Source organism: Balaenoptera musculus, chromosome 9 (genome assembly GCF_009873245.2).
Source record: "Balaenoptera musculus isolate JJ_BM4_2016_0621 chromosome 9, mBalMus1.pri.v3, whole genome shotgun sequence".
NCBI lineage: Eukaryota > Metazoa > Chordata > Mammalia > Artiodactyla > Balaenopteridae > Balaenoptera > Balaenoptera musculus.
Genome location: NC_045793.1, coordinates 42,404,739 through 42,419,844, shown reverse-complemented (window position 1 = coordinate 42,419,844; position 15,106 = coordinate 42,404,739). Strand labels below are relative to the sequence as shown.

At 45.9% G+C, this 15,106-nt stretch overlaps 1 protein-coding gene across 1 annotated transcript in view; it reads left to right on the top strand.

Annotated features, from left to right (window-relative positions):
• Positions 1 to 15,106, top strand: part of EEPD1 (endonuclease/exonuclease/phosphatase family domain containing 1) — a 115,518-nt gene that overhangs the window by 61,687 nt on the left and 38,725 nt on the right. Inside the window, exon 3 of the mRNA XM_036863119.1 lies at positions 12,811 to 12,862. Within this exon, the coding sequence (XP_036719014.1) occupies positions 12,811 to 12,862 (52 nt within the window). The remainder of the gene's footprint in view (positions 1 to 12,810; positions 12,863 to 15,106) is intronic.

Genomic DNA, 15,106 nt, shown 5'->3' with positions numbered 1-15,106 from the left:
AAAAATTGAGGGGGAAGGCTCAAGTTCCAAGAAGTCCCCAATTCACTTGGATTAGAGAGGTGAATGGTACCAACTTGAAAGCCCCCTTGGTTTAGGGACATCTGGACCTATGTCATCATAACCACTTGGATTAAGAATGATCAATAAGAAAAGAACCTCATCCAAGGTCTAAGGCTTCATCTCTTACCAGCTGGATGTGACACTGGGGAGGAAGTTTGGAATGGAATCAGGAGGTACCCCAGCCAGAACCCTGAGCCCGGCTTTGAATGACCACTTTGCTTTTGCTTAGTGAGAATAAAGATTTTGTTTTGTTCATTGCTCTATCTCTGGTGGCCAGAACCATGCCTGGCACACAGTGAGTGCTCAGTAAATATTTGTGGAATGAATAAAAAGCAGTGAGTCCTTTTAAATCGTACAGACCAGGGTTCAGTTCCCTCAGTTCCTAGCTCTTGTGTGGACCTTGCACAAGCCACAAAATCACTCTGAAGCTGTAAAATAGGAATTGAAATCCATGCCTCTTCAGTTGAGAATAAAATGTCCCAAAGCCAGGAGTAAGAAAAACTAATTTTGTAGCATCCAAATTCCTGAGTGCTCTTTAGCTTTGGGATCTGCAGTTTGTTACCGCTGTGTCGGGGAGGAAGAACTTTGAGGTGTGAGTGAAATAACCTAATAAGGCCTTAGCAGAGCACCCGACACCTGGAGAACACTGGGTTAACAGCGTCCTCTCTCTCCCCTTCATTGGTTCTGTCCACATTCCTGTCTGTTCCTGTGTCTTTTCTTCCCAATTTCCCAGGACTAAAACCACCCAGTCTACTGTAGTTTCCTCTCCTGCAGTTAAACCATGCTGTTAACTTCCTAATGGGCTTTCCTGTGGGGCCTCAGACCTTAGATTAGGCTAAATGTTTTAGCCTTTTAAAAAGTGGCATGAAATAGGCAGTTTGCTGCTGAAAAAGAACACTGCGGATGGGAAAAGCCTTTCCCAGTCTCCACCAGGAGCCACCCTCCCATCCCCTGTCCGGCTGTCTGGCATTGGGTCTGATCATCTTCAGCTGTTTTTCAGTTCAAGTCAAGGCTTCCTCGCCTCTGGCAATTCCAGTGGTTTGTGCTTGGGGAGATTTCCAGAGGGCGCTGTCCTGATCCCACACAGAGGGGCTTCCTGAGAGCAGAGGATCTGGGATGCCTGCCAGGTAACTCAGGAGCCTGGAGGCCTGCAGCCCCGAAGGTTGCGGAGCCGGACCTGCCTCAGGGAGACAGATTCCCTCTGGGAAACTTTTCCTCACACGGAGGGTGCAGAGCCCTGCAGTTTGAGGAGGAGCCAGTCTTTCCATCTGTTGAACAAGCCAGTTGCTAAAAACAGAGGACCAGACATCATCCTACCCTGCAGAGACACTGTCTCTGGAAGCATCTGGTTGTTCTGAAACCATCTTCCTGTTCATCAGAAAGACACAGGGTCCACCCTGGGTCCAGGTGCCACGTGGCTTGCAGTTCCTCCTGATTCCTTCCTGATACACCCATGATGACACAGAAAAGTAGCAACAGGCTGCCAAAAACCAAGAAGGATTGACAAATGCCAGGATCTTGGAAGCATCAGCTGATGGCGGTGAGAAGACAGGGCTGGACCGCGGGGCTCTGTCCAGGATGTAGCTCATGCTGTGAAGGTTCATGGAGAGGAACCACACCCCACACCCCTGAGAAAAGTCAGAAGGTAGTATAGTTTATACCTTCTCTATTGTTTAGTTCCTGACTCTTGTACTTGAAGCAAATTCCAGCTGATTGGCCTCTTTTTTTTTTTTTCCTACTCTCAGCTACAGGCCTCAGAGGTGGGCTTTTGTAAATCCATGTCTCTCTCTGTCTCTTTTCCCCCCGCCCCACCCCGTATCCATGTAGAGAAAGAAAACATGGGAATAAAATCAGATGGGAAATAGGGGAAACTGGCATGATTTCAGTGCACCCCAGTAAGTCTACTCCCCCAAAGCAAAGTGCTTTAAGGTGGGTGCTCTGGGAGCTGTGCATGCTGGAAAATAGAGCACTTCCTGTCTGGAGTTGATTCAGTCTCTGAGGAGGAGATGAACTTTGCTAGAGCAAGGGTTCTGAATCGCTGGCAGCTGTGCCTTTGCCCTGTCCCCTCCCATAGTGGGTACAAGAAGGAGATACATCCTTTATGAAGGTGGACAGAAAATGGAACCACTGCCAATCTACTCATAGCGTCTGTTGAAATTTCATCATTGGTCTGGACAAACTTTTTCCTTATTCAAGGATGAATAAAGATAAAAAAAGACTGCATGGAAAAGTCCTGCAAGACAAGGTAAAGGCAGTAGCTTCTAAAGACCCAGAAGCAGTGTCTACTTTTAGAAAATCATCTACAGCAGGCTCCAGAAGAGAATTTTGGGGAAATGTGTGGCATCCTCAGTATACTACAAAAAGACATGGCCTCCCTGGAACAGGAACAGAAAAACGTAAGGAAAAGATGGGTTGATATGAAAAGGCAACAGAAAGAAAAAAAAGATATGGATTAAATGAAGAAAGGTTTTGAGGAAATAAAATCCAGCAGCAGAGCTCAAATCCGAATTAGCAGGAGTATAGAAGAGTATTAATGTGTGGGAAGCTGAATAATGCCCCCGCCCACAAAGATATCCGTATCCTAATCTCTGGAATCTGTGAACACTACTTTACATGGCAAAAAACGACTTTGCAGATGTGATTAAGTTGAGGATCCTGAGAGATGGAGAGCTTATCCTGGATTATCCACGTAGACCCTAAATGCAATCACAAGTGTTCTTGTGAGAGGTAGGCAGAGGGAAATTTGATGATAAAAGAGAAGGCAGTGTGACCACAGAGGCAGAGATTGGAACGATGTGACCACAAGCCAAGGAATGCTGGCAGCCACCAGAAGCTGGAAGAGGCAGAGAATGGATTCTCCTCTAGAGCCTCCAGAAGGAGTACGGCTGTTCTGATAACTTCATTTCGGCCCAGTGATACTGATTTTAGACTTCAGGCCTCCAGAACTGTGAGAGGATAAATTTCTGTGGTGGGAAGTCACCGAGTTTGTGATAATTTGCTAGAGCAGTCACAGAATACTAATACAAATGCTATGGAAAATCAAACCAGTGATGTGGGTTCAGGAAAAAGAAACTTGAGAAACTATTCTGGAAAATACAAGAAAGAGAACAAGAGACAAGGTTTAGATGTGGAAGACGGAACTGACAGCCCACATTCAGCTTATCGGTGTTGGCGATTATTGGGATCAGTGCCCAGGCATCAGATACTTCCCTGAGCTGACGAGAGACTGTGTATAAATGTAAAGAGCTCACTAACCATATTCTAAACAAACTCAGGGGAAAGAGGCCCACATCAGGGTATACCCGGGGGAAAATACAGAATAACAAGGATAAAGGGGAGAAAGAAAAATATTTCACAAGTGCCCAAACAGAGAAAAGAATAATAAAAATCAAGCTGACTTTAGATCTGTTCTCTATAACAAAGAGTCTGTGTCTACTGAACCTGTCAGATTAGGCCACAAGGGAGTTTTTGTTTGTTTGTTTGTTTTTAAGTTCAGATATATTCATGCCTATGTGGGTTGGGAATCTGAAACATTAAAAGTTCTTTTGATTATCAAGTAAGTTTGCAAACCATCTATAAAGTTTTGGGGATTACGTTGTAACCCAACTACTTTATACTTGACTGAGATGTCTTCTGTGTATGAAGCCCATCAGAAGGACATTCTCAGACATGCAAGGGCTTGGGAAAATAAGCATGTTCCTTTCTTTAAAATGTAAAGATATGTTGCAGAAGCCTAAGTGGTAAAGCAGAATAGAGCTCAAGAATAGGTAGCATAGGCGCTGTAATCAGTAAACCTAGAGAGCAGTTTAAATTATTATTATTATAAGTCTGGTGATCAAACAAATACAAATGTCAGAAATTGTTCTTAAAATAAGCTATAGAATGGAAAGACAACAGTATGCCTGTGTTCTGGGTCTACACCCTGGAGTGTTGTTAACAGAGATCAAAAAGGGAAGAGGAGGTAAAGGTTTGTTACGTTGCTTGTCTGAAATAGTGTTGGTAACAAAAAAAGTTATTTCCTTTATTATTCTAATCTTCAGAGAAGTGTTAATGGCTAAAGAAAGACTCTGAATAGTATTGGTACCAATATCTGCCATTTTTGGAGGTTTACTCTGAGCTAACCAACATGCTAAAAACTTTACCTTCATGCCAGATCCTTTCCCTCCCACCCACTGTTCTTAAGGTTCCTTAAGATCCTGCACCAGTAGGTGGTACAGCTTGAACCCCAGGCCAACCGACTCCAGAGCTCTTCCCTATCCCCTAATATGAAAAATTTACAGGTAAACACTGGGAGATCCAAAAACAAGTCCTGGAACTACCCAAACACTGGGGAATAGAAAAGGAAGACTCATCATAAAGTAGACCAAAAAAATGTATCAATAGTTTGTTTGTTTGTTTGTTTGTTTTTGGCTGTGTTGGGTCTTCGCTGCTGTGCACAGGCTTTCTCTAGGTGTGGCGAGCGGGAGCTACTCTTCGTTGCGGTGCGCGGGCTTCTCATTGCAGTGGCTTCTCTTGTTGTGGAGCACAGGCTCTAGGTGCGCAGGCTTCAGTAGTTGCGGCACATGGGCTTCAGTAGTTGTGGCTCGCAGGCTCTAGAGCGCAGGCTTAGTAGTTGTGGTGCCCGGGCTTAGTTGCTCTGCAGCATGTGGGATCTTCCTGGACCAGGGCTCGAACCCATGTCCCCTGCATTGGCAGGTGGACTCTCAACCACTGTGCCACCAGGGCAGTCCCTGAATAGATTTTTAAAAGCAGGAAAGGTACAGGGTACTTTCTCTAACCACAGTGGACTTAGAATTATAGAAAATACAAAATTATAAAATTTAAAACCCAAATACTTAGAGAAAAGCACAATCCAAATACTGTGGAGTCCAGTAAGAGACCAAATCTGCAACTGCAGACTAGATGGAAAGTAACAAGAAGGCTAAATAAGGAAATTTGAAACAAGGATAAATACTTACCTAGAGAAAAATTCATGGCTTCATATATAAGAAATCATTTAAATAAATGAATATGCAACTTAAGAAGGCAAGCAGAGAGACTAACGAAAACAATGGGAAGTTGGAGAAAGGAATTAATGAAGATAAATGTTGACCTTAATTAATTAGAAAAAAATGGTAGGCTTGATAAATCCTGTTGCTGATTTTCTCAGAAGACCAACAAAGTAGACTGATTTCTCACAAATCTAATTTTTTAAATGAGAAAAAATACCTATACACATTAATGAGGAAGGGGGCATGACCACAGAAACAGAAGTTGTTTTTAAGTTAAAAATGATTACTAGTACAATTCTGCGCTCCAAATTAGAAAATTTGAATGGATTGGACAATCTTCTAAGAAATTTCTAAGAAATGGAAATTACTGTAATTGATTCAAGCAGTTGAAAACCTGAGTAGAACAAAAACCACGGGACTGTCATCAGAGAAGTTTCCTGCCCACTGTTTTGCAGACTAGTTCTTGCAAACCTGCCAAGAAGAGTTACCCAAGCTAAATTCTATGTAGACTGTTCTGGTGCTAATGTAATAATTCAGCACTTGGCTTTGGAGAGGAACAATGAGATGCAAGCATGTTTGGCAGTGATGGGATGAAATGCTGTAGAGGACGCATGTGAGAAGAGCCCTGCCTTCCCTGGGAGCCGGTCCTTTCTTCCCAGGTGTGCGCCCACCTGCATCCAGAGTCTGATGCCCCGCTATGTTTTCCCAACCCTGAGCCAGTGGTGGAAGACAATAAAGCATTAGAGGAAATGAGTCTGAACCTAACACCCATGGCATCTTCTAAAATTTGGTGATCAAAAGAGAGAAGTCTTCCTTACTTTGCTCAGGGGAAGGTAATGTGGAGCCTTCCTTGAGAAAGAGACGTGTTCAGACAACTGGATTGACACGGTTGCTGAATTTGAATTTTGTGAAATTTCATAAATCCCCCCACCCAGGGGCACGTGCGTAGAGGGTGGCCATTGCCGGTGGCCACTGGACCCGCCTTCAATTCTACCTTCTCTCCATTCTCTCCTCTTGGCCGCCCTCTCCCTTGTTGGAAGGCTGCCTGTCCCACTCCCGCAGTTTTATCCTGTTGTCGCTGACTCTAGTCTCCTGCTGAAGGTGCACGTGGAAACCCTGCTCCCTTCACTGGCCTGGCTGCCAGGCCTGGGGACAGTTTGGGCTGATGCACTGGGCACAGAGCTTGTGTCCCCAAGAATTTCACACTCCTTCCCCTTTTATCCTTCAGAAGAGGTTGTGGAAATATTGTATTACAAAACAAAATCACCCCGGCATCGTTTAGGACTTTCTTGACCTTTACTTTTCCCCAAATCATTGCAAATGGTGATTATGCTCTTGGAGAAAAGCTGGATCCTCTGATGATACCGTTTGGGGAGGGGGAGGGGAGGGGAAGGGGAGGGGAGGGGAGGAGGGATGGTGGGAGCGAGAGAGAAGGAGGAAGAGGAGGGAAGAAGCCTTGAGGGGGTCGTTGTCTGCACTTTAATAATTCCACGCACTTGATAATATGAGGACCTCTCAGCTTTGCCTTCTGCCCCTGGGCATCGTGCTGGGGGACTTGCCACCCTACCTCTTCTGCCTCGAGTTTAATCTCATTATTTCCCCTTCTCTGCCTCTCATCCGTCCGCTCCTCACCCACTGAAACCTGGCTTCTCTCCACCACTTCCTGAAACTTCTCTCTCCCAGAACACCAGCCCCAACTTCCCTGGCGTTCCTCAGAATCAGAGCCATTGCCCCCCTGCCCCCGCCCGACTTCTTGCATCGCCCTCTCCCCGTGGCTCCTGGGCCACGTGCTCTGGGTTTTCCCTCCACCTTCCTGGCGGTTCCTTCTCTGTTTCCCTGACAGGCCCTGTTCCTCTGCCTGCCTCTTTAGAGAGTAAATCTTTTTTTTTTTTTAAATAAATTTACTTATTTTTGGCTGCCTTGGGTCTTCGTTGCTGCGCGCGGGCTTTCTCTAGTTGCGGCGAGCGGGGGCTACTCTTCGTTGTGGTGCGCGGGCTTCTCATTGCAGTGGCTTCTCTTGTTGAGAAGCATGGGTTTCAGTAGTTGTGGCACGTGGGCTCAATAGTTGTGGCTCACGGGCTCTAGAGTGCAGGCTCAGTAGTTGTGGCGCACAGGCTTCATTGCTCCGCGGCATGTGGGATCTTCCCAGACCAGGGCTCGAACCCGTGTCCCCTGTACTGGCAGGCAGATTCTTAACCACTGTGCCACCAGGGAAGTCCTCTGCCTGCCTCTTAAGTGGCAATGGCCCTTGGTCTTCTGTTCCTCTGCACAGTCTCCTGGGCTCTGGATGTGGACCAGAGAGGTCCACACCTCCTTTTGCTCCTGGTGTCCACACCCAGAGCCCAGAACTTGCTGAGGGACAGCCAGCTGCTGTTCACACCCCACTGAGAGATCCCACAGGCCCCAAAGTCAGTGTGTCCAAGACATAACTCTCCATCAGCAACCCAAGTAGATGGTCCCTTCAGCCCCCAGTTTCACAGGCTGGGAGCTACGAGGGTATTTCCCTCACATCCCCCGTATCTGTTTCTTCATCAGGTCCTGCCAGCTGCCGATCTGTCTGGAATTAGCTCAGTGCCTTTTCCCTGCGCCAGCCTCCACCATCTCTTCCCGGGACCCATCGCAGGTCTTGCTGCCTCCAGTCCTGTCCCCCATGCCTCCCCACCCCCGTCCCTTCTCCACATCAGGGCCATTTTTGTACCTTGACTGGGCATCTTCTGTGTCCCGGGCCCTCTACCACACCACAGCCCTATATCATCGGTGGTCACTCCTTGCCCCCAAAGGACAGGCCAAACTCCTTCATACGGCTTAACAAACCCTCTAAGAGGCCTGGCCCTGCTTGCTTCTGCAGAATAATCTTTCAGCACCTGCACCACGCCCCAGGCACCCTGTGTCCCCTGGTCAGCGTGCAGTCCCTGCGGGGGCCGTGCCTGACCTCCCACCTCGTTCCTTTGCTCGTGCTATTCCTGCCACCCCACCTCTCTGCTTTGTAAGCCCGTAGGTGTCAGCTTAGCAGTCACTTCCCAGGAAGCCTCCCAGCTTTATTATGTATGCTCTTGCAAAGGGCCTCAAAGCACCCCGCGTTTGCCTCTAGAGAGCGCTCCTCACGTGGCTGGTGTATTACTTACCTGGTTCCTCCCTTACACTCAGAAGTTTGAAGGCAGAGGCTGCGTTGTATCATTGTATCGTTGTACATCATTGTATCCTCAGCGTCCAGTAGTGCCTGCTACGTAATACACATCCCTTAAATATCTTCCCTGTGCAGTGAACGCGTGGCTCCACTGTATCGCACCCTTTCTGCGTTTATTGACATCTGCTGTATCTCATGCGCTGTACTATAATAAATGCGGTGGAAACTCAAAGTGCCAGAATCCTCAGAGAAAGGGAGCGGCAGCGAATTCTTGATTCTGGTGCCCTGTAGCTCATAAGCTGTTCTGGAAGCGTGAGTTTCTGTGTAGTTGGGAGTTTACCCTTTAAGTGCTTTTGCTACACCCAGAGAGTTACATTTTATCCGTCTTTTCAGGGGTCACTGAGGATCATTCAGTCTGCAGCTCTAAGCCACCTCCAGGCGGCAGGGGTGCCCTCCGTCTTCGGTCTTTTTAACTTTGCTGCTTTTCTTCCCTGCTGTCAGTGTCCGCCTGGCACCTTCCCCATCACCACTTCAAACCCCGTTACAGACCTCACTGTGCCAGCCACTATCCAGCTGAATAAGACATCTGCCCTCAAGCGCCTCACCTCCTTGTAGCTTACTTAGCAAACATTAATTGCATGCATTCTAGGTCCTTCTAAGTGTTGCCCGTCTTGACTTCAGAACTTGGCCTTGAAATGGCCATTTTACTAAATAAATCACGGCTGTCAGCTGCTTTTGTGTGATTTGCCTCTCTTCTCAAAGTCAAGTGCGAAAAAGAAACTGCAGCTCCCATCTGATGGGAGCCCTGCTGTTTTCAGAGGATGCTGACCAAGCACCAGGCCACCCGAGAGACATGCCCTGTTTCGCTCAGCTCTGCTGGTCCACGTTGGAACCCAGGAGAGTCTCAGAGAGACATACCTCCCTTGGCTTGTGCCCTAGCAGCACCCTAGCCCCTGTGAGCCCTTTGAGGGCAGGGACCATATTGCATTCATCTTTGTTTTCCTGGTGCCTGGTGCCAGTATATATTTGTGGAATTAGCAGAAGGACAGAAAGAGGGAAGGAAGGAGGGAGAAATGGAGAAAGGAAGGGAGGGAAGGGGGAGCAAAGTCGAAACTGAGAGATGAGATTCCCTTCCAGGGTAAGAAGTTAGAGGTGTCGAATGGAGGATTTGGTAAACGGGCTCATTACGTCTTCGTGTGTGTGAAATTTCCTCCCAGGGAGTATCTGATGCTCTAGAAGAATCTGATACCATCAGTACTGAAATAAATACTCCAGACTTGAAGAGTTTCCAATAAGGTAAGAGCTGACAGTAGGATAGCTATATAACAGGAAACATCTCGAATACTCTTAAAGATTATAGCTCTAAGGAGGAAAAAACACAACTTCCTGAAGAAATCCAATGTTATGAGCAGCTGTTGCAGTAACTTCTGATTAACATGTATTGTTTCCATTTTGAAACTCAAACCATCTAGATTTGAGTGTCCTATCCTCTTTTCTCCATCTTTTCCATCTTTTCTCCTTTGTGTTGCTGGGTTTTAGTAGTGTGAAAAAGTTTCTGTTTTTTTTCTGCCCCTACCCAATACATGCATCCTATTTGGTATTGGTTTTAGAGCAGAAGTTAAATTGGTTTAATCTCACATGTCAACTTCAGTAGATCGGTTGTGGTTCACTGGAGAGTTCAGAAAGATTCTGAAGCTGTATCTAAGTTAGAAGGGGGTGAGTTCCGTGGAAAGAGGTGAAGAGGGTTGGAGAGTGTACATGCCAAGTATTTGCCATTCCCGTTCAAGAGGAAAGTAAACTGGTGAGAGCAGGGACTAACATCCTTCAGGTTTTGACTAAGAAGTGTCAACTGAAGTTGTTTTAATTTCGTCTTCATTCAAAGCCTCAAACTGTCAGTTTTCAGATCATGTTGTACAGTGGTTTGAATGTAGTATCTTTGTGAATAGGGAGAAGAAGAGAGTTGAGTGTATTAACAGTGTATAAACCTTTTCTCTAACCTGTCGATATCTGATACCTGATTCTGAACTGGACTTCATGACCATAGAGAAGGGCAGGAATGAGAGACTATTTTAAAAATTCCTCCAGTAAAAATATTTTCCAGTGGTTATTTTAGAAGTAGTTTAAGCTTCTGAAACTTGGTCTACAACTGGAGTCTCCTTAGCCTATAACTTGCTGTCCAAATTGATAACCTGGAATCTAGAGGTGTGCATTGGGAATCAGAGTGCACTGAGAAGTAGCCAATAGCTTTGACCTGCCACCAGACACATCCTGGCAGACATTTCTACAAATGCACGTGGCACCGTTCACCCTGGGGAAAACACACACAGTCATCTCATTGGAGGCCTTCCTTTTCAGGTGGAGAAACTGAGGCTTGGCCAGTGATTTTAGCTGTCCACACTGATAGCGACTTGACCTCTAAGCCCCTGGGCCCTGCCTGGCGGCCAGTAAATATTCCTGACTGTCCTTCCTCTGTCAGTTATAGACACTGCAGATGTAGTGAGAAGACCCTTGAGCTCCCAGCGTCAAAGAGCTTCCAGTGCTGGTTGGGAGGAAACAGACAAAAGCACCCTAACAAATGTTTTAAGGTACCAGTAAGTGCACTGAAAAAAAAAAAAAAAAAAAAAAAAAAAAAAAAAACGAACCTGGTGACGTGGGATGCTGCTTGGAAGAGACAGCATTTGCACTTAGACTGAAACGATGCAATGGGATGCAGTCGGTGTTGTCAAGATCTTGGGGAAGACTGTTCCAAGCCAGAGAAACAACAAAAGCAAACCCGTCCAAGAGACGAAGGAAAGTCAGTGATTGGAGCAGAGGGAATGCCCAGGGTCCTGTCCATTAGCCCTGATGCCTGCTAAATTGTTGTTGGTAGTGGTGGTGGTTTCTTGTAGGCCTTGAAAACCTTTATTGCGCTTGCTGAAGTTGCTTTAAAGTAAACCTTTGCATTTGGTTGGACAATGCTTGCTTAGTTGTGCAGAGAGATTATGAAGAATTCTGTAGATGGAGGTGAACCTTATCACGGGCATAACCCCTTTTGATGGAGGTGTGTGGTACAGGCGGGGCCCATTTCTGCTCCAGAGAACCTGTGCAGGTTGGTGGGGACGCAGTGACCAGTGACCACAGGCAGATTAGCTGGGTGGGGAAGGAGCACGATAACACCATCGACAGCTGACCCACCCCCTAAACAGTCTCGCTGAGCTCCTGCTTCCTCCTGCGTGCTGGCCTGTCCAGCCTCGGCCGCCTGCTCACTGCGTCCACAAACACTTCAAAAGCAACATGTCGCAAAAGGGAAAATACCTCCCCTGTAAAACCTGCTCCCACGTCTGAATTCCCTCACTTCAGCTGCTGGCTGCAGTCTGGACTCTGGCCCCTAAACTGGAAACTGATGAGTTGTGTACACTCGAGCCCTTTCTCTCCCCTTGGTGCCTTTGCCCCCGCTGTCTCCCTGCGGGTCACCTTTCTCCCCAGCCCCCTCCCCTGGCAAGGCTAACCCGGTCCCTCCTGCAGGAAGCCACCTCTGACCTTGGCCGGGCTGGGCTCCCCTCTGTGCCCCAGACAGTCCACTCGGCACCCTACTGGTCCTCTTCTGCTCTGACTGTGGCCTCCGAGAGGCTGTGAGCTCCTCGTGGGCAGGGAGCAGGTCATAGTCATCAGGTGCCCTCGACTACCTGCACACAGTAGGGCTCAATCCATGTACGGTAACAGATGAGCAGCTGAGCAGGCCCTCTTCATAAGGAGTGATTTTAGCTATTTGTTTGTTCTCATCAAAGGGACATCAAGGGAAGATTAATGCTGAACATGGGCAACTATTTTCTTCTTTACATTCCTCTGAATTTATTCAGGTTGCTTACATAAGCAACTATCAATTATTTTTAGAAATTTTTGTGGTGAAATGTACGTAACATAAAATTTACTATTTCAACCATTAGTAAGTATACAATTCAGTGACATTAAGTACATTCACATTGTTGTGCCACCATCACCACCATCTACAGAATATTTTCCCAAACAGAAACTCTGTACCCGTTAAATAATAACTCCCCATTCCTCCCTCCCACAGCCCCTGACAGCCACTATTCTACTATCTGTCTCTTTGTGTTTGACTAGTCTAGGGACTTCATATAAGTGGAGTCAATATAATATTTGTCCTTCTGTGTCTGGCTTATTTCATTTAGCATAATGCCTTCAAGTTTCCTCTGTGTCGTAGCATGTGCCAGAAGTTCCTTCTTTTTAAGGCTGAATAATATTTCATCATATATAAAATGTGTACCATATTTTGTTTATCCATTCATCCACAGATGGACATTTAAGTTGTTTTCACCTTTTGGCTGTTGTGAACAATGCTGCCATGAACATGGGTGTACAAATATCTGCTTGAGTCCCTGTTTTCAACTCTTCTGGGTATATGCCCGGAAGTAGAATTGCTGGATCACATGGTAAAATCACTTTTACAACTTAGAAACATTTTTAATAGTTCTGAAATGGTCATTTCAGTTCAAACCAAAGGTTACCTTGAGGTGGGAGGTGATGCAGAAATGCAGGCTAAAATTTCAGACTTTTGTTCCTGTGACTTGTCTGATGCTTGGTGATATAAAATGTTTTGTTTTCAAGTGTGGTTTTAATTTTTTCTTACAGCATCAAGCTGCTAGCTGTGCAAGAACTACTTGACAGAGAGGCCCTGGAAAAGGTAAATATTTTGTTCCTCTTACCCCAGATTTACAAACTTAGAGCAGAGTGCCACACACAGGAAAAACTCAACTCCCTGTCACCAGAGACAGCACTTATAGCAGAGTTGGTCTGTTATTTTGTGTTCTTAACAGTCAGTGAACCTTGCAAAATTTTAATCAAAACGCCCCACATTGCTCATAGGCCATTAACACTTGCAAACTCTTCCTTGCTTGGCTCTTTCAGAGTTGAGTGAAAGCAGAGGCTCGCCCTGCTGTGGGCCAAGCTCTGGAGCAGGCTTTCTGTGCCTAGAAATACCGCACACTGGACGCCGCCCACATGCCAGATGCTGTGCTTCCTTCCATCTCTGCTTGTGTGTGTTCTTTTCTGGACTTACGGATGGTAGAATTGAGGCAGCGAGGTTAGGGAACTTGCCAGAGGAAAATTACCTAAGCGGCAGAGTAAGGGTTTGAGCCCCGTAGTTTCATTTCCAAAACCAATGCTTTTTCTGTTTAATAGGCTAGTTCATGAGTTTGAGCCCCTGTGGGGACTACTTCTGAGGACTGGGAAACTCCCTCCCACCGAAGCCCTGGAAGGAGCTATCCAGTGTGTCTCGGTTTTCTACGTTCAAGTCAAGTACTCAGCTAGGGATCTTTTGCCAGTTATGGGTTCAAGTTCTGTGTGGTGGGCTCCAAAAAGCAGGCTGGGCAGGTGCCGAGGAGGCCCAAGTGCCACCCCACAGGCCTCCCAACTCATAACCAAGCTGCTCCCCTGGGTGGCTCAGGACTCTTCCGCAGTATGTGGCTATGGGTGTTAATTCAAATCTATAAGGTTAACGTAGAAGAAAATGGTTAGAGAGGTAAGTACCCAAACAACATTATCTTATTTATAGAATTTAAAATGTTTGGATTAGTGGTCCATCTGCTGGTTGGCACTAAAGCAAATAAAGTCTTTAAGCACCAAGCAGTGGGGGGAGGGGAGGGGGAGGTGTCTGAGCTCTGGCTCTGAATTTAACGTCCCTCCAGCCTCATTGGCAACACAGGTAGAACAAGGGTGGGGCTGCCTGCCTGACCTCAGAGAGGTGACATGAGAACCAAATGAGTCGGTGCAGTGGATGGGCTTTCTAAATGCCAAAGCACTCCACTCATATTAATTCTTAATTACTCATTGTGATTCTTTAATCCAACCATGAAAACATACTAAGTCCAGGTTATTATATATGAAGATTCTTGGTATGTTTTTGAAACTTTTGAAAAGTTACTCCTCCAAAACCAATTCTCTTCTCAGTGTTCACTACAGGTAATTGTTTTACTCCTCAATTCTCATCCACCCTGACCAGCTGAAGAACCACAAGGAAAGATCTTCGTAGACCGTAGAGCTTTGCTACTCAAAGTGTGGTCTGCAGACCAGTAGCATTGTAAGCTTGTTAGAAATGCAGAATCTCAGGCCCTACCCAGACCTCCTGATTCAGTTTGCATTCTCACAGGACCCCAGGTGATTCTTGTGCACCAAAGTCCAAGAAGTCCTCCTGAGGAGTAACACTTACTATCACCATCACTGGTCCATCTTCACAGAGAACCTCTGAGGTGTCAGCTTTTTGCTTTTGTGGCCAATCAAGCTCCTTTTTTTCACACCAAAAGTGAAAAAAGTGAAGTAAACACCATAAGTCTATTTGTAAGAACCCAGTTTTTTGTTTTCTTGGATTTTTTTTGGTTTTTTCCATTCTTTTTTTTTTTTTTAATTGAAGTATAGTTGACTTACAGTGTTGTGTTAGTTTCAGGTGTACAGCAAAATGATTCAGTTATTCATATATATATATATATATATATATATATATATATATATATATATATATATACCTATTCTTTTTCAGACTTTCCCATTATAGGTTATGCAAGATATTGAACATAGTTCCCTGTGCTATATAGTAGGTCCTTGTTGGTTATCTATTTTATATATAGTAGTGTGTATCTGTTAATCCCAAACTCCTAATTTATCCATCCCCCCTCTTCCACTTTGGTAACCATATGTCTGTGAGTCTGTTTCTGGTTTTTTTGGGTTTTTTTTTTTTGTTGTTGTTGTTGTTTTATTAATTAATTTATTTATTTTTGACTGTGTTGGGTCTTTGTTTCTGTGTGAGGGCTTTCTCCAGTTGCGGCGAGTGGGGGCCACTCTTCATCGCGGTGCGCGGGCCTCTCACTGTCGCGGCCTCTCCCGTTGCGGAGCACAGGCTCCAGATGTGCAGGCTCAGTAGTTGTGGCTCACG